At 36.4% G+C, this 20,513-nt stretch overlaps 1 protein-coding gene across 4 annotated transcripts in view; it reads right to left on the bottom strand.

Annotated features, from left to right (window-relative positions):
- The window catches only part of drp2 (dystrophin related protein 2), a 270,780-nt gene that overhangs the window by 35,167 nt on the left and 215,100 nt on the right, over positions 1-20,513 (bottom strand). For all 4 annotated transcript variants that reach the window (XM_028008994.1, XM_028008992.1, XM_028008995.1 and 1 more), the window contains 5 exons: positions 15,699-15,759; positions 10,875-10,936; positions 10,321-10,395; positions 7,304-7,505; positions 1,366-1,451 (listed from right to left, as the gene is read on the bottom strand). In XM_028008994.1, coding sequence (XP_027864795.1) covers positions 1,366-1,451; positions 7,304-7,505; positions 10,321-10,395; positions 10,875-10,936; positions 15,699-15,759 — 486 coding nt within the window. The remainder of the gene's footprint in view (positions 1-1,365; positions 1,452-7,303; positions 7,506-10,320; positions 10,396-10,874; positions 10,937-15,698; positions 15,760-20,513) is intronic.

Consider the following 20,513-nt stretch of genomic DNA (forward strand, 5'->3'; position numbering starts at 1 on the left):
TCAAGTTCTGACCGAGCCTTTCTCTATGCTTGGAGTCTGCCTGTCGCTGAAGAGATGAATCTTGACAGGCGCGTGAGTGTGCTGCACAATCGCAGCATTGCATGTATCGCCTCTCTTTGCGGGTTTATGTCTCCCCACAATGAGCTAACGTTTGGCTCCAACGCCTGCATCTTAAACAGCCTCCTTCATATCGTCCTCGTAACCAGAGCTGAGGCCTGTTTGATGTTTTTAAATATTCCCACAAAGCTTCTGAGTGGAGCTCTGGACATGTTTTATGGAGACATTTTCTCAGCATATCGGCCTCTTACATCTTAAATATGCTGCTTTCATTGTGCAGACTCTATGGTGAGATAATAGGAACCATTGGTACGACACAAAAGCACAAGTTACTGCAGTTTTCTCACTGCTGAGATTTTAAATTCTGTAAAACCTGTGGACAAAAATTACATTTCCAGAACATTTTCAGATCAGAATCTATATAGATTCATTAACTTAAAAGGACTGAACACATTCTCTGATGTGAAAACTGGAAAAAGATTTCAGTACGCATCGCACTGAACAAGACATGCACTATAAGAAAGCATAAATACAAACCAAATGATTTTCATTAATGAAAACGTGTTAGAGAGATATCTAGAGATAATTTTGCTGGTTAATTTAACAGGAATCAGTCAGAAACATAATATGCAAAACTGGGCTATGAAGCATAATATGCTATAGTTTAGCCAATTAATTCATATTTAATCAGAGGTTTACCAATAGTATTGTTTGGTAGGAGGAAGTGCACTTCTGCAGATGGCAGTAGGACCGCAGGGAGAAGGAATAGCAGCTTTACTTTTTCACAGATTATCTGTCTATTATACTATCAGCACAAATATGTGAAACAAAACCTATATTTTCACAAACTGGAGCTTTTATTAAACTATTTCATAGTTGTTCACAATACCTTATTGGAAAATTTGTGTTTAATACTAAGTTGAAGAACATTTATTATTACCTGGTAAAATATTGACTGCTCAGAGTCTCTCAGGAGAATCCCACTTCACATAGTCACAACTTTTAAGAACAAATGCTGCATTAAACATAAATCATTTCCATAGGAAAGACAAGGAGTGCTAAACTTATTTTAAGCTTGACTTGTTTGAAAAAGTAAAAGCCTTAAGAAAGTGACTCCTGCAAGCAATCCTTTTAAGGTTTGTGGTGCAGCAGGGAAAGAAAGCTTTCTTCATTATGGCAACATAACCATTCTCCACCATTACACTAAGTGGATGTCTTGTAATCCTGGCAATCAGGGATGTTTTATTTTGGATCTCTCTTTAAAGTCGATAAGATGCACTTACCAACTCAAACAAGCATCAGACTTACATTTGTACTTCTCCTGGACGTCTGCGATGCACAAGCTCACCAGTCCCATTTTGAAGCTAAGAACTCGCATTTTGCCGTTTCGTGCACTGCAGGAAAGAAACGCAGATAGGATAAGGAAAAAAAAACTTCTGAGATTACAGTTTTTAAAAGGTGGACAATCTCGAATCACTGCGTTGCGGATCATGTAATACAGAGCTCTGCTGGGAAGAATTACACGGGTCACAGCAGCACAATTCAGGTCAGTGAAGTAGTGTGAAATTGCATTAGAGGACATTCAGAGTAAGTAAAGGCTCTTCAGGGAAATGGTAAAGTGTGGTCCAAACATTTTATGCCCAGAAGAGCAATACAAATCTCATATGCCAGATAAAATAAATCAATAAAGCACCTTGTAAAGGTATTCTGCCATTAACTTTTTACATTTTGCCATCAAAGACTTTAATATTTCTATTGATATGATATGCAGCAAACCAACACTGGCATATTTAAAAGATTAAATGAAAATAATAAATGTTTTCTTAAAATTTATTATTTTGAATAATAATTCAAAATTATTATTGAAATAAAAATTTCAATAATAAGAAATAAAAATTTAAATAAACATTTGGCATTGTAATCAGCCCTAGAGTTGATAGAAAGATGAGTGGCACATTCTGTTCTTAGGTTGTTGCCAAGAGTATGGCGTCACATTCCTGCCAAAAACCCTGACAGAGAACTGAAGGGAACATACGTCTGATCGCAGGCATTTCCATTTATTTGCAGGCCCATGAATGCAGCACGAAAGTTGTGCACCTCTCTGAGTTTAACAAGCATAATTAGGTGAGGAAATTCTTCTGATTGATCTGATTGTCTGAATTTTCAGGTCAAATCCAGGTGGAGGTAGGCGAGTTTAACCTCTCACCATGCTGCATTCATAGACCTGCAAATTAAGAGAAATACCCATCATGAGCTATGTGCTCTCTAGTTAATAAATCTGCTGATGTGATTCCTTAATAAGCTCCTCGAGGTTTTTGGCAGGAATGTAACAACATACTGGTGTGGCAGCTGCTTAAGTAGGTGCTGCTGCAAGAACTAATAAAACGAGAAAAAAAACGATGGTATAAAATAAATAAGTCCAAATCTAAGTTTAATTGAGATCAGCACTTGAAGACTGAAGTTCATTAAAAACCTGTCATCTAACTGAGCGTTTTGCAAAACATTATGCAAGAATTTCAGTACAAGTCTCAAAACAAATTCAATAATACTTGACTGATCCCCAACAGAAATTGAATCTTGCTGTAACTCATTAATTCAGATTGTTCAGAGAGTTATTGAAGATAGTGATGACTGTTGGCAGGAAAAATCTCTTGTAGCAGCGAAAATGAAGAAGCCTCTGACTGAAGACACTGCAGATGAGAAGTGAGATTCTACAAAGTATTGATTCAACATTACATACAACACACTTTTAAAAAATTTTATAAAAAAAGAAAAAACTGAAAACCTATTATGCTCTATTGTCTTTGTTCCTCACATAAAATACATTAAAGTTTGTGGTGACATAAAATACCTTTAAAGTACTGTTCAAACCTCATATGAAAAAGATTTCCCTATATGAAGAACAGACCGTTTTAAAACAAGCAACACATTTTTGATTCATAAAATGCAGAAAAATTACATTTGAGAACGAACCACGTCATTGCTGTTTCCAAACAGCCTCTAAAAATTTTATGCAGATCTAAGCAGCATTAGCAAACACCGTGCTAATCAAATTAGCATTTCAAATGTCACACGAAGGATCAAGAACATTGGATTCATCCAGGAACATCAGGTCAAATTAGATGAAAGTGCAAATTTCATTTCTGCAGCTGAATGCTAGCCTGAAGGAGTACAGATCTGTATTTGACAGGTTTCTAAAAATGTGCACACATTAAAAAGGCACAAATATATCTATGAGAAGGAAAGACAAAGTGATGAGTCACAGTTGCTCCCCTGTTAGATTCAGGACCAGAGGAGACACTGAGCACATGGTGACGACTGGCTGTCAGCATCTTTCTCTCACGCTTTCTGCTGTGCTCCTCATGCCATCTTCAATGTGCATCCCAGCGCTGCTCCTCAGGGGACACGTTTCTCCCTGACATGCCTCCGGAAGTAACGCACACACAAACATATACGCACACACTCGCCCTAAACCACATTTTCTCCTCACAAGCACAAAAATTAAGCTCAAGTCTCGTTGACATTCCTTGCCGCTGTTTATTAGGGAACAAAAAGCAATTACTGAAATTTATTCAGACGACGAAGCCGCTGATTGTTTCTCATTAGCAGAGAATGGTTAAAAGCTACAGACCGGATATATGGCTTTCACGGCGGCTGTCTTATGTTTCACTGTCTGTGCTGAGGGGCTTTTCCTGGAGATGGAACAAACAGGAACAAAGCTGGGTGAGTTCTGGTGTCAAAGAGGATTTGCTCTGGTTGTGTCTGACCCTCTGGCTTGAAGCTGTTACTGCAGCTTTAGCCGTTCGCAGTCTTCCTAAACGTCTGAGAAAGTAGCCACATGACTGCTTACATCCGTCTCCAATCTGTTTTCCTGCAACTCCTAAGGAACAGCTCTTACAGGACATCAAATAAGGCAGCAACACAATAATAAAGTGCATTTCTGATGCCTGTGAACACATTTAAGTTCACAAAATGCCCATAAACGTGGAGCTATTTGTAAGATTTCCAAGAATTGAAGGTTTTGAAGATTTCACAGCAACATTTGCAATGCTGACAGAAATTGCTGCTGATGTAACAATTATTTTTCCATAATTATGTGAAGTCAACTTTATGCTAGCTAGGAAAAAACAAACTCCTGACTGGATTCTTTCTGCTAAGATCATTATTATCAAATGAAGTGTTAGACTCAAAACACTTGATTGTTTCCAACTCAGGACGGTATTTCCAGAATTATTTTGAATTTCTGAGACAGCGTTGACTGTATTTGGTCAAATTTGAAAATAAACATCTCTAGAAAAAATGAAGAGCCCGCTGCACTGAACCAAATTGAAAACCTTCTGGTTATTTCATCAAATATTAATTTCTGAATTCTTCCTGAGTTAAAACATTAGTATTGTTGTTTCTAAATGAATATGAATTGTTTTCTTTGCATTATTTGAGGTCTGAAAGCACTGCATCTTTTCAGTTATTTTGACCATTTCTTATTTTCTGCAAATAAATAAAAACATTTTGCTTGGGATTTCAGAGACATGTTGTCAGTAGTTTATACAAGAAAAGAACAATGTTCATTTTACTCAAACATATACCTATAAAAAGTAAAATCAAAGAAACCAATCATTTTAAGTGGTCTCTTCATTTTTTCCAGAGCTTTATGTACAAGTAACAGAATAATAAAATAGCAAAAAAGAGAGCAAATCCTAATTGGGCTCATTGATTAGTCTTTCTTGGATAATAACAAAGGACTGATTCAAAGAAGAAGCCAGAAATTCAATATGTGCAAGACCTTTTCAGGCTGACAATGAACTACAGAAACCTCCAAAGGTCAAACAAGTTTGAGAGGGAAAAGGTTGTGATGACTCATGTTGGACATTTACCTCAAATACGACAAATTTAGTTTAGTTATGTAGAACCTTTAAAAAAAAAACCATCTCAAAGCACTTAACACGATACAACAGGATAAAATGATCACAAATGAATAGAACAGAAACATACGAGTACATGAAAAGATTAAAACTAAAGTTTCTGAGGCATACTGTGAAGAAATGCTGGTGAATTTAAAATTAAGACTCTTTGAACAAGCTGATTCTTCTGCTTTGATGGAGAATCAATGATGGGTTCAGGTTTAATACACATTTTTCCAGATGAAAAACCTGACTTAGCAAAGGTTAAGGTGGAGTTGTGCTGCTTTCTGAAATAGTTTAAAACATCTCATGAAGATAGAGATCAAAAACGCTGAAAAAAATACATATGGTTTGTTTAATATATCATTTTTTTGTCTTGTACGTTTGGTTCACTTGCTTTAAGAACTAAAGGTTTAGAACAGTTAAAACTTTTTAATGGTCTAGATTTACATTTAGACATCAACAACATTCAGGAGCAAACTTAGAGAATTGTCTTTGTTCTGCAATAAAATCCCTTTGAGGGAATTTAATCTTCTGAAAAATTGTTGACTCAGTGCAACATCAAATTTAATGAGCATTTAATGAGAGAAATTAGTGCCACTTACTGCTGGATGCATTTAACACTCCAGACTTCTCCACCACATTATTTATCTTCTTCTAACCTGACAACTACAGCGTATAAAAAGAGTGAACACTTATCTTAAAATGCCAGGCTTTTGGGAAATGACAACAATTATTCAAGCAATCGTGGAAACATTTCCATGTTTAGCGTGACATAAATACAATCTAAAAAAAAACAAATATGGAAGTGAGAAAGACAAAAATATTTTCACACTTTCACAGTGATGTTTGTATTAACCAGCATTTATTCATGAGTTTACCTTATCATCAGTTATAGTAAAACTTGATAAACTGAAAGAGTGGTGAGTTCACTTCTGCTAATCTGCTAATGTGCTAATAGAGGAGACAATTTTTATAATTTTGAAAACACTCAGCACACTTAGCTTCCTGTAAGTAACTTTACAGATAAAGTGTAAAATAATAATTTATTTGGTTATTTCGTAAGCTTTAAGTTGAAAAGGCTCCAGGCCATGTATCTTAAGGCAGTGGTCCCCAACCCTGGTCCTCAGGGCCCACTGCCCTGCATGTTTTAGGTGTTTCCCTGCTGCTGTACACCTGGGTTAAATGAACAGGTGACTAACTGGCTTCTGCAGCAATTGAAAGAATGCAAAGGAAGTCATGCAATAATATGAGTCTGTAGTCCGGACTCATCAAAAACATGCAGGACAGCGGTCCCGGAGGACCAGGGTTGGGGACCACTGCCTAAAGGTTTGGCAGAAAAATAGCAGCGTGCATTATTAAATCAACACCATACCTGGAATGAGACATGGTGATGGCAGCATCATGATTTTATGATATGGGCTTATTTTTCCCATGTTGGAAGAGTTGTTTGTCAAAAAAAATTTATTCGAATTAAAATACAAGCCGATCCTCAGGATCACAGTAAATCTAAGCATGCGTACAAATATTAAGTCAAAGCAAAGCTTGTTGTGATACGCGGTTCTGAGTTGTTGCACAGGTGCAAAAAACTGAAGAACTCAAAGGTTGAATTAGCTAAAGTTAATCACTCCGAGCAGAAATGATGACGAGGTCTTTGTCTCAGGTGCTTTACCATCTTCTTACATACATTTTTGAAGACATAAAAGTTTTGATCATTTAGTTAATCATCTTCATAAGAGAGTTTATCTGTCTTTGGTAACCGCTGGTTAGCTTGTGTCAGTGAAAGATGAATTGAAAAAGAAAGGTAATATCTGTAAAAATAAAATAGTAAAGAGGTGGCAGAGAGGGATCAATGTCAGCTGGATATACAGTACAGACCAAAAGTTTGGACACACCTTTTAATTCAATGAGTTTCCTTTATTTTCATGACTGTTGACATTGTAGATTCACACTGAAGGCATCAAAACTATGAATAACACATGTGGAAATATGCACTAAACAAAAAAGTGTAAAACAACTGAAAATACCCCTTATATTCTAGTTTCTTCAAAGTAGCAACCTTTTGCTGTGATTACTGCTTTGCACACACTCTGCATTTTCTTGATGAGCTTCAAGAGGTCGTCACCTGAAATGGTTTTCATTTCATAGGTGTGCCCTGTCAGGTTAATAAGTGGGATTTCTTGCCTTATAAATAGTCATGAAAATAAAGAAAACCCATTGAATTAGAAGGTGTGTCCAAACTTTTGGTCTGTACTGTATAAACCCTTCATCAAGCTACAGCCTAAACTGCAAACAGTTTTCAACAAATACTTTGCCTTTACCTCGACAGAAAGAGCTACACCCACCTGTCATAAACATTGAGCAGCCAGTTGAGGCACATGTCAACGCAGAGAGGGATGTTGACCAGAATGGACCTCTGCTCCTCCAGCCTCTCGTACATGGCCGTCAGGCCGTGAATCACCTCCACTACATCCATCACATGCTCCCCCTGCTGCAGCTCCTGCTCCCGAAACACGTCCACCAGGCTGCTCAGCGCCACCAGGTCCACTGAACACAACACACAAGTTTCTGTCACACACACTGATATCGAGCCGAGTTAAAGTAACACTCAACCAGCAATCTGTCTCACCATCTGTGAAGGCAGCAGCTTTTTCACAAACAAAATAAGAAAGTAGATTTCTGCACATTTCTAAATATTAAGATTCAATAATAGAATCTTAATAATAAATAAATGCAGGTAACCATGGCAACCAGTGAGCGTTTAACGGCTGGCCGGCTCTTCCTGCACTCAGGCCGCGCGCTGTGTTTACAAACAAACAATTCTTCTATGACTTAAAAAAAAAAGTACTTTGTAATGTAACGGTTTTGAATTTTTCCACCAAGATTTTTCTGAGACTCCGCCTTCAGGAAGTCGTCACAACATGGCTCCTCTATTAACCCTTTAACAACCTTTTTACCAGCGTTTCACTGAGACGCAACTCAAAAATGAGCTCAGCAGTTCCACCAGGTCTGTGCTGATGGCTGAGGCAAAAATAAAGCAAAATAATAAAAAATTTACAAGTAAACGTCAAAATTAAAACAGAAACATTAAAGTAAACCCTAAATAACCTATTTAGACATGTTATCAACAAAAAAAGTTATTTTAGGGGTTAGTTACACCTTAACAACTAACAAATGATAATATTAGATTTAAGGATGAGAATGTGAGGTTTAAGTGTCATTCAATATGGGAATTTCATTTGATGTATTTATTTTAAACAGGTTTTTAAAAACAAAAAGACAAACAATCAGTAGGGCAGAGAAAACATGTGCCTGTTCAATATGACAAATAAATGATATTACATAGACAAAATGCTTACAAACTAACAAGAAGATCTACAGACAATAACAGTGATAATGACAATTTTAATTTAAGAGTTTATCTGGTGAGAGAGGTTCTTATGTAAAACTGAATGTCAGTGGCCATAATAATTTTTTTTTTAATTATTATTATTTATTTCCTGTTTTTACTTTTTGTTTGTTCAAAATAAGTGAATACCATTTTGAAGCGACCTGGAGAAAAACAGCTGTTGAAGGTTAAAGGTCAAATCTGAGGTGTTCGTGTGCATTACAGTAGGAACTAAAAGAGCTTAGAATGTGTTTGTTTCATTCAAATCAACATGCATATAAACATCAGTTCACTTCGCTTGTGAACGCAGCAGCGGTCTCCTCTTCCACGCCGCAACAGCGGTGCTTATTCACCCATTTTGGCTACTTAAGCCCCACCATATGCTTCAAGAGCAGTGACACAAATTTGATTTCTCTCTTCTAAACTAATTTGATGACCCATCCCTGGGAGCGGAGCTAAAAGGGTGTCCGTTGATGCCAGGTATAATTGGATAGTGCGATAATGAGGTAGAACAGAGAGAGGAGAGATAAGGGGAGTATTTTGAAGGATGGGAGGGAATCACCCAAAAATGCATTTTTGATGGGCTCCGACGCGGCTCTGCTCAGCCATTCAGAGCAATGAAGAATGAGGATTTGCTAGTTATCAAGGCAGCCTAGCAATTAAATTCAGTAACGATATCGACTCCTAGACCCGAGGACGGTGAGATAACAGCTGGAAAGAGAAAGTGACAGAAAGGGTTTTACGTGCTTGCTGAGATTTTACTATGGCGACTTGGTATGTGGGAAGGCAGCAAGGTCACAGGAAGGTTACAGCAGAAAAGGGAGAGAAAAGAGAAAGGAAGTAAAATGAACGGAAGGTGAAAATGGGCTGAACTGGGGTCAGATTCCTGAAAAAGGAGAAAAAAACTATCCAAACGGAGGAATCGACCCCAATGGGACCGTCAATGAAGCTTCAACCAAGCAGCTAAAACTAATTAACTTCCATTTTGTAACTCAAATGGACCAATTAATAGTCAATTAAGCAGAACGCAAGGCTGTGATGACAATGAGGATTACAGCTGCATTTTAAACCCAACAGCAGGATGTTTTCAAACCTGACTGAAGTTCTTCAAATCAGACAAAACTGGTGTCAAACGTTTGTGCAGAAAAAATGTTTGTTTGTGTCGCTATCATTTTAAAGATATTAAGAAATGTTTCCAAAGGTCATGAAAGGTCAACCAGGCTCCCTACCTTCTTCAAATCAGACAAAATTGGTGTCAATCAGCTCGACTATGTTTGTTGATTGGTTTGTGCAGCAAAACTTTTGTTTGTGCTGCTTTGGCTTTGAAGAAATTAATGAAAGTTTAAAGGTCATTTTGATTTTTTAAAAGTGGGGCGGCTGGTTGACCTTTCATGACCTTTGGAAACATTTCTTAATATCTTTAACCCTTCATGACCCAAGTTTCAAATCTCCACCTGGATTTTTTTGCTTATTTTAATTGTACAAAGTTATTTAAATGTCCAGTGAGTAAATATATATTTACCTATTTAACCATAACAACTGGAACTTTCAGAATAAAGTAAGTTTTTTTTACGATTACCGTAGAGTGTTTCATCAGATTAATTTTACTCCCAGCTGCGGCGGGGGTGAAATTACTGTAATAACCCCATATTGGCTGGAAAGAAAAAACTACTCCCCTTTCAGAAATCGTTGAAATTTTTCAGACAGTGCAAAGTGTGGCGGAATTACGGTACTGCAAATTTGGCTGGATCGCCGGCGCTTCATTTGGCAACTTCACTCAGGTTATTTTCAACTGTTTCCAGGCAGAGTGGAGGGAGCCATGATGCTTTTGATCGCTGACTAAACAAATGTGCCACAGCTAATCGGTGTATCACAGAGAGCACGTCACAGTGTATTACTGCTGGTGCAGGATAACAAAATATCACATAAGCAATCAGACAGGCAGAGAATACACCAGCAAAATACCAAACATACATCTCAGAGCCTTCTGAACCCGTCGAAGCTTCATAGCTGTTCTGTATGCAGAGAACTTGATGTTGTTCAGCTCCGCTGGTGGAAGGAAAAAGAGATATAAAGAGATTAAAGAGATGAGAGGGAGAACTAATCCATTCCGCCCTGCAACCGAGGAATAAGGCATCTCGAATCTGTTTATCACCACACTGCAGAAGTCATTAGCACTTTATTGTATTAGAAACATTATCCACACTTGCATTTTTTGGTACACATGCAGGTCCAGCTGCGACGGTGTGCGTATCTATTCCCGCAAACTCCCCGTGTCAGACGAGATTAACCGTGAGGCGCATCATGTCGTTTAATCACAATTAATTAGAGGCTAAGCGGGAAGCAATCACAGCGCTGGCAAATTGGGCCTCATAGGTTAATGACAGTAGAAATGTAGCCCCCGAGGTGATTGAGATGCGGGTCGCTTAATGAGCTGGGAGATAAAGCCTTAACAGTCCAAACCCAAACTTGGGGGCGACCGAGGTCACGGACGAACGAGCATGAGGACGGCTCGTCTCTTCACTCACCCAGCGCCTGGTACAGCTCTGTCATCTTTGGATGGTCCCAGCATGTTGTCTGGGCCTGATGGCTGAAAGAGAAAATAACAAAGGCAAATAGATTCATGTAGCAAGGACAAATGGAACTACATTTTCTTTTCGACCTCACTGATCAAAGCGGGACTGACAAAAGGAGTGAGAATAAAAAGGCGTGAAAAAGAGAGATGGGGGGAAATCTGAAAAACAGAACATAGTAGCTACGTTTCCACTACAAATGTGCTCAAATCTTTGTCTATATTCTGCTAATGTCGAAAAAGCACCAACAAGTGGTGTTTCCTTTAAATAAGAACGAAAATTAAAGTCACACGTGAATGAGCTTGTTAATGCAATAAGTCATTAAAAATCATGGAGGTCACGTTTGTAAACAGTTACATGAGATATAATCATATTTCAGCTGCTAACATTCAACATCAACCATCAAGCAGTGGAGCAACAAACTCCCTATACTTGAGACCGTCTACATTTGCGGCGTTTTGGTGATTTTACAAAGAGTTATGGATTCAACACATTCGAATTACAAAACTTTTTATGAACTGTGCGATGCTGTAAGCTCTGGTGAAGCCAGCTGCACATTATCTAAAAAAAACCCCCAAAACAAACCATAATCCTCTTCCTACTTCTTGTTTCCTTCTTTGCTGTTTTCACCAGTAGTAACATCCGGCTTTTGATCATGTGACTCATGCGAAGCAAAAAAGGCTGAGCAATGGAAACTCCAGGTGGAGTTTCCATTGCAGTTTTGCAAAATATAGCTCTGGAAAAAATGAAGAGATCACTAAAAATGATCAGTTTCACAGATTTAACTTTTCATAGGTATATGATTTAGTAAAATGAACATTGATCTTTTATCCTATGAACTACTGACAACATGTCACTGAAATTTCAATCAAAAATGTTGTATTTATTTGCATAAAATGAGGAATTTTATTTTATGCAAATAAAGTATAATTTGCATAAAATATGTCGAAAAAGATGAAGTCAGAAAGACTTCATCTTTTTTCATCTTTCTTAATTTTTCAAGAGCTGTATATTTATTTTGATCCAGCTAAAATAAAATAAAAACCATTTTGTTCTAGTGCAAAAACGTTTTCGCAAAAAACGTAAGTTTTTCCTCTAATGGTGCAGTATTAGCTTTTATAAAGCATATGTTTTTACATATTTGTTAAGATTAAGTATAATATGAAATTAATAATCTGTGAAAAGATTTGTCCCCTCCACCTCCTTCATGAGCTATTATTGTCGTCTGAAGAAATACACAGCTCCCGACCAACAACAGCCAATCAGAGCCAGGAGGCGGGTCTTAATGCTGTCAATCAATGTCATTTACTCGCTGTTAAATGCGCTAATTGGTGGAGAAACAACTTACCGTTACAGAAAAACCATTAATCCGCCTTAGCATTTACAATAGGACCAGTTGACAGGAAAAAGCTGTAGCGGCACCAGAGAGCAAAGAGGTGTGGCGGAGGGAAGGGAACAGAGCAGCGCCACACGCCATAGTGACTGGCAGCGCTAAGACCCGCCTCCGTACTCTGATTGGTTGTTTCTAGTTAACACTGGGAGCACTGGGAGAAGGTAGGAGCATACCATACTATCGTGACAGTGACAGCTTCAACAAATATGTAAAAAACATCTATACTTTTTCTATAAAAGTTACATACTGCAGCTTTAAGCAAATGTATTTTCCTATTTTCAATTTGCACAGTTTTATGGTTAATGGAAATTTAACTTGTGAATACTTTTCGCATAAAATGGCAAGAAATTTTAGGCCTGAAAAGTCCAGACACGAGTCAAACATAATGAAGGGATTCATGTTCAGACGTTAGAGTTACAACACATGACTGCTTTGCTGCTCTCATAAATACAACATGATCCAACTCATATCTATCTTTTTATGAAAAAACAAAACTCTAGGCTGCAGTTTCCTCTGAAGGGAACATCCAGGAAATGTATCATCCATAAAATGGATTCAATAAAAGGACAAGAGCAACAGAATAAATGAGAAACCCCACAGCAGGAAGTCTGCCAGAAAACATGGGCCTCTCAGGGCTGGAATCATCATTCTACCTGCACAAGCGCTCATTGATTACTGCCGAGTAGAGAGCTACTCAGATGCTATACATCTCCCATCCCCACCGGAATAGGAATACAGTCCATAAAGCACTGACTGGCAGGCTAAACAAAGACCCACAAGGTTGTGCTGCAGATGATTAACAAGATAAATACTGCAAGTCTACAGAGGAACAAAGCGCATAAATGTTTGTTCAGTTGCAAATGGAGCATTCTGTTCAAAGACATGCCTAAATGTACCTGTTACGCATTTACGACACAATTCATTTATTTAAAAAAAGTCTTTCTATCGATCAGGTGAGCTGATAAATAAACTTGTGCTTAGCCAAACAGAGCTCACAATAGTTTCTGCTCAAATCACAAGCATTATTTTTCTACTCACCAATAAACTACGGTGAGATCTTTGAAAATTTCTGCAAATATGTGTGCTACTAAAAGTTCAATAAAGATGCAGTTATGTGAAAAAATATTTATCCCAGGTCTCTTCTGCATCTCCTTTTTCAAATCAAAATCTAATTTGATTTGCATAGCACATTTCAGCAACAAGGCATGATAAAAACACAAAAAAAATCAACATCTGAAACATTAAAATGTCCAAGTGTTGTCATTTACATTTCAAAATGTTGGCTAGTGTTTTATTTATTATGGTACAAAAGCAACTTTAAAAAGGTTTTTAGTCTAGATTTAAAGGAACTCAGTGATTTTTGGAAGTTTGCTCCACACTATAAAACATTTGGAGGTGGTTTAACTTGAAAATGAAAGCCTTGAAAACAACTTGGGAGATTTCTAAATGTGCGCAAAACTAGTGGAAATCCTAACTAACGAGATGCAGAAAATCTTTTACATTGACTGGACAACGGCTTTTCGTCACAGCAAAAAACACCTGCAGATGGTAAAGTTTTTTCTTCTGATTTGCTAGTACTGGATAAACTTGAATAAGATCTACAGAAACACCAAGAGAAAGACAAGAACTTTTGCTTCAACATATTTTTGTTTTATGTATTGAATCTGTCATATTTCCAGAGCCTCTGTACAGATAATCAGGGAAAACCTGATTCATTTTGACAGGAAAACTGTTTCAATTTATATTTAAACAGGATATTATTGCTTGATTAACTTCCTTCCTTCCCTATGGAAAGTCCACCGCAGGCAGCGCCTCTGTGCGTGTCTGTTAGTGCTTACTGCCCTCCAACCCGCTCACAGCAGGTGGTTCTGCTGCAGGTCACATCTTACTGACAGGTTGTCGTTCTTCTACAATGTTTCCCTGTGGTTCCCCAATAAGACGACATCAAAATCAGGGTTTGATTATTTCCACAGCCAAACAATTAATTGGCAGAGAGCTAATCAATCTGACGACTGTTGAAATTTCTGGTGGTAAATTTAAGTTAAACTGAGTTGCTGTTGCATTTTGATTTTTCATTGCTGGTTCAATTGCTGTGTGATTATTATAGAATTACACAAATACATGCTGATTTGTTTTAATCTTTGCTTAAATCAGAGCTGGACAGAGTACACAAATTTGTACTCAAGAAAGAGTATCACCACTTTAATATATATTTAATGAAGTAAAAGTAAAAAGCAGCCATCCAAGAAATTACTCATAAAGAGAAAAACGTATTTGGTAAAAGTCTACTCAAGTACAGAGTCACTGATCAAACCATTTAATATAAAAAAATTACATAATCAGACAAAAATCTAAAATTAAGTGGAAAGTTTAGTGTTTTAAGGAGAAAATGACAATAATGTGTATAAGCAACACAAAATAAAATCTAGCAAAAGAACATTTTTCCAATTCAGTTTCTTTCCATAAAATGTATGAAACTTTAACTAAAACTGCAGGTCTGTGTCTGGTGAATTTTTGATTAAAACATGTTTGATTTTCATTCTGTGACTAGAAAATCCAGAAATTTTACTCAAGTAAGAGTAGAAACACGTCAACATATTTTTAGTCAATTAAAAGTAAAAAGTAGCTCAAGTAAGAGAAAAAAGTGTTCGGTAAAAAGTCTAATGAAATACTGAGTAACTGATCAAATAATTTAATATTTAAAAATTATCATCAGATGGACCAAAATACAAAGAGGAAATTTTTGTATTTTAAGGACCAAAATGACAATACTTTATATAAATAACAAAAAAAATAGTAAAATCAGGCAAAAGAAAATTTTTCCAAATCAGTTTCTTTCAATAAAAAAACCTGTGAAACTTTAACAAAAACTGCAGGTGAGACTGTTTATGGTGAATGTCTGGTTAAGATGTGTTTGTTTTTCATTCAGTGGAGAATCCAGAAATTTAACTTAATTACTTCATAATAAAATTACTCAAGTAAAAGTAAAAAGTACATTGTAGTAAAAATGCTCCTGAAAATGTATATTTTTCAAAAAGGTTACTCAAGTAACTGTAACTGAGTAAATGTAACTAGTTAGTACCCAGCTCTGCCTGGACTTTATCAGATTATAAAACTAACTGGGGCTTGTGTGTGTGAACAGAACTGTAATAAATTGTCAATTGATCTCCACAAAAACACCAAGGAGGCTGAAGAATTAATCAACATAAAAAAAATCTAATTTCTACACATATGTGAGGAAATCAATTGCATAATATTAGAAACTTCATTACACCAATTTCAGTTTGTTCTTTCACTGAATCTGGCACTAAAAATATCATCTGATCGAGTCATTTAACCTGGCATGAAAAAGTGCATTCACCTGGATAACACAAACAGTCACTTACTTAATGTAATAGGGCACTTTGTTTGGGGAGATGGCACGCTCCCATGGTACCTGGACCGAACCTGTGCAAACACAGAGAGAAAGAGGGGGGTAAAAATCAATTTGAGAGTGGTCTCGTCATGCATGAACTGTGCTCAGTGCGCCTGACATCGTGTCCAGACACAGTGTCCATTCAGACCTTTGCTAACGGAGCTGCTGCCCTGTAAAACAGGCGCAGTGAAGCCAGAGAAACGAGTTCATTGTGTGACGAGGTTCTCACAGAGAGCCGGCTTGTTTAGTGTCGAGTCATAGATCACAGCCAGGGAGTCAGTGAAAGAGGATCCCTGCAGAATTTCCTCATTTACTCGTACAAAGCCAACATTTAGATTAGGAAAATCAAAATGTGGATTATCAAACTGCTTTTTGGGGGGGTTTAAACTTAAGAATGCAAAACTAGATGTAATGTATTTCTATAAAGGTCTGAATAGATAAAGGAAGAGCATTAAGGACAGGTACAAGTTAATTACCTGGGCAACACTTTATCTGAACGATGTGGCTGACATAACACCTGTCATAAGCATGAAGGAGTCTTCATGAATGTTTACCGCTGTTGTCATAAAGTGTCATTCGGTAAATAAAGATAACGTTTAGTGCAACTTTGCATTAAAAGTGTCTTTATTTACCAAGCAATGCAAAACTGACACATTTAATAAACTTTTAATAGAATTTTACATTAAAAGTGTATTTATTTAGAAAATAATGCAAAATTTACACATTCAATAGATTTTTAAAGCAACTTTTAGGGCAACTTTGCGTCATTAGTGAAGACATTCATGAAGGCTCCTTCTTGTTTATAACGGGTGTTTTGTCATGTCAGTCTTATGCACACCCCTTCATATAAAGTGTTACTATTAATGGCAAAGTAACAAAATATTACCAAGTATTTTTGGTCTAGTTTCCAGTGAAAATAACATAGTACACCTGAAATAATTTAAAACAAACTCACAGATAACTTTTAAGCAAGATATTGGTTAAAAGTCAATAATTTGTTGATATTGGTGTAAAGCTACTGGCAGATTATTTCTTTATAAAAAGTGTTTTGGTGTTTTTGATAACAGAGCTCTGTGAGGGACACATTTATTTGCAAGTGAATAAAGAAATAAAACCAGGCAGCTCTAAGATTATCAGTCATTTATGTAAAAACTGACACATTTGAAGTTCATTTCCCGTTCAGCTCTTGATCCTAGCAGATGCTCTGGTTCGGATAAACTCAAATAAAAACAGAGTTGTTTTTTTTTACACTTTTTCAGCTCAGTTTGGAGTATATGATGGAGAACTAGGGCCGTACTAAGAAACTTACAAGAATAGTCATAATATTACGATAATAAAGGTGTAAAAATATCATAGTAGTCAACTTTTAAAATAAAGTCACTATATTACAAGAATAAAGACATAATATTCTTGCAAGTTTGTTTGTTCTTAATATTATCTGATGTTTAAGTTATTAGTTTTTCAGATGGTGAGAAACATAATTTGATTCTTTGTATGTCTAGTACATATAATGAATTGAACAAATAGAGTTCGACTTTTATTTTATTTTCAAAATATTGTAACTTAATTGCTGTGATTACATTGTTTTATTTTCTTAGTCTGGCCCTAATACATCGTAGTACGATTATCTTTCAACAGGATAATTATTAATTACACAGTTCATAATTCTGACCTTTATGAAAGTTTTGTCACAAGAAAGCTGCTGTTGAAGGAAAGTCACAATCTTGCTTGCAGTTTCCCACAAACTACATGTGAAAACTTGAATCTCCACTGTGACACATGGTGGTGGCAGCATCAAGCTGGTTACTGCTTTGGAAAATGGATTAACAGGAATACAGTGTAAACCCGGACAGAAAATCTGCTGTAGGCTGCAAAAGAATCCTAACAGAACAACAACTCTTAACAAACATAAAAATGTGCCATGAAACGGTTTAGATCAAAGTATATCTACCGTACCTTCTGCACGATATAATCTGTTTTTGATCTTTTTAAATGTATAAACTCACTGGATTATAAGGAGGATTAAGCAAAACAAAACAGTCAGTCAAAGCACAGGACGTGTCACTCTGCTGACTTCAGCAGGCGTAGTGCAACTAAAACATTTTGACACAAAATCGTTTCGAGGTCAGTAAGCACAACCAGAAATAATCTGTACTAATTCACTAGTGGGGTTGTTTTACTCCAGAACAATATATAAGGTGCTCCGGGTTACTTTAAAATAATTAAAGACTTTCTAAGTGAGTCTTTTAGTCTGGAAAATACGGTATGTTAGTGTGGCCAAGTTAAACCTGGACATTACTGAGAAACTCTGCATCTAATCTGGTGACTGAGACATTTTATTCTCTCCTAAAGACTAGCAGCTGTAAATCCAGTAAGTGGTGCTTTTACAGAGGGAACTGAACATAAATGCAATGTGAAAAATGCTTTTTTTCTGACTTTATTTATAAGAACTTGTATCATTTTCCTAACACTTGTGAAAGACATCATGTCTTTCATGATGTATTTTGTGAAAGACAGCATGTTGGTCTTTCACATAAATAAAACAATAAAACAAACTCTTTGTATTGTTGTAATTTTATGTAAACCAGAAGTTTTCAGCAGTGCCTCCATACATTAAAGCGGCAGACATTTTCTTTGCACAGTCAAGTTTTCAACACTGACCTCACCTTGACAGAGTAACCAACTTTACAGAATGACTTGTAAAAACAGTCAATATTTTTATTCAGATATAATTTGAATAATCTTCAATAATTAATTAGTTCAAAGAAAAACTAATTCTTTATAAAAGAAGAGAAAATGTGTTCATCAGAGAAGTTATTGCTTTAGCGAACAGCAAAACATTTCCAAATAATCCAGCAGAAACGAGACTTGAGCTTGTTTGAAAGGTAAAATACGATTAGCATAGTATTAACATAAAGGTTCAAAATTAAAATTTATAAAACAAACTAATAGTTTTTACTTACAACAGATCAGGAAAAATTATTCCTGCTGCTGCAAAGACAGCCTAGCATTCCTGATTTTATGATTTTAATATTTATGCATTGCCTTCCACAATAACAAATGTTGATGGATGATAGACTGACCCAGTAACTATTGCAATAACCGATTATATTGTTGTTTTGAGACCATTTTCAATTAATATATTAATAATGGCATTATAATGCAAGTTCGCCCTCTCAAAGATCAATAAACTTTAATTTTCTAAAGGACACTGCACACCATATCATAACTGGATGATATCTTAAATATCCAAAATAAAACCCGACAACCAAAAACAATGAATACAACTGAAATAAAAACCTGCATACGACCACAACAATAAATAAAATGAATTATAATGTCTCTGTAAACAAAAAGTATTACTCATCAGAATGGAAATGATCAAACTCATTTTAATTTATCATCCGATTGATTAATTGCAGACACAAGGACAGGAAGAGAACATAGATAACTGAGTCAATACTTAATATTTCTCCTGAGTTACAGATTTAATCTACTGATAATATTTTACTGATTCAATCAATTCAATCAGTAAAATATTGAAACATTAAAAAAATCAAGACTTTAACTCAGAGATCAATCCAGTCCTTGAGCGTTTCTATCCTGAAACTTTTAGATGTTTCCTGCTCCAACTCACCTGAATCAAAGAGCTGATTTCCCTCATCTGCAGCCACTCAGCCCTGCAGAGGCCTGCTAACGAGCCATTCACCTGATTTATGTGTTCTGGAGGAGGGATTCATCTCAAAGTTGCAGAATAGTAGCTGCTTGAAACCAAACCATTGTCCAAGCCAACGACAGAAGTCAAATTTGACCTTTCTGTCAGTTAGAGACATAAAAAGATGATTTGTGAATCCACCGGGACGGCGCCACATCAGCATCCTTCATCGCTAACTTCCTGTTTATTGGAAACCTTTTTAACCTTCTGGATAACTTCTTTGCCTCGTTCACATGCTGCCTCATGTTGCTCCTCCACTCATCAGGCAGAACTGAGTGGTGGGTTATGGTGGTGCATTTTGATGCATTACATCTTGTCTTCTATATATAGACTAAAGTAATGTTAGTACAGGCTGGTTTACATGCCTTCATTTGTTACTTCTAACATGCTACTAGCCACATTTCCATTACAAATATGCACAAATCTTTGTCTATATTCAACTAAAAAAAACACAACAAAACGCAGAAGTTTCCATTAAATAAGAAATTTAATGAAAATCAAGGTAAATAAGCTTGCTTACGCAATAAGGCATTAAAAATAATGACAGCAATAGATGTAAATAGTTAAATGAAATATATATACATATATATGTATTCAGCCATGGCGCTCTATCATTATCAGACATCATAGGAGATGTCTGCGTCTTATTCAGGCGTTGGAGCGACAAACTCTACATACTTTGGAGCGACAAACTCTACATACTTTGGAGTAACTACTTGTGCAGCGTTTTAGAGAATTTTAGACGCTGATTCAACAAGTTTGAATGAACTGTGTGATGCTGTGAGTTCTGGTGGATCTAGCTGCACAATGTCTAAGAAAAACTAAAACAAAATCAAACCATCTTCCTCCTCCTACCACCACTTCCTGTCGTTTTCTTTGTCGTTTCGACCAGTAGGAACAACCGGCTGTTGATCACGTGACTCGTATGATGCGAAAAAGTGTTTCAATGTGTCTGAAAAACCTCCTCGCAAAAACTTTTTTTAAATGAACTTTTTTTTTTTTATGCCCGTGTTTCCATTTATGATTTCAATTTGCACCATTTTATGTTCAATTTTATGGGTCTCAACTTGA

The sequence above is a fragment of the Xiphophorus couchianus genome, chromosome 23 (genome assembly GCF_001444195.1).
Source record: "Xiphophorus couchianus chromosome 23, X_couchianus-1.0, whole genome shotgun sequence".
Classification (NCBI taxonomy): domain Eukaryota; kingdom Metazoa; phylum Chordata; class Actinopteri; order Cyprinodontiformes; family Poeciliidae; genus Xiphophorus; species Xiphophorus couchianus.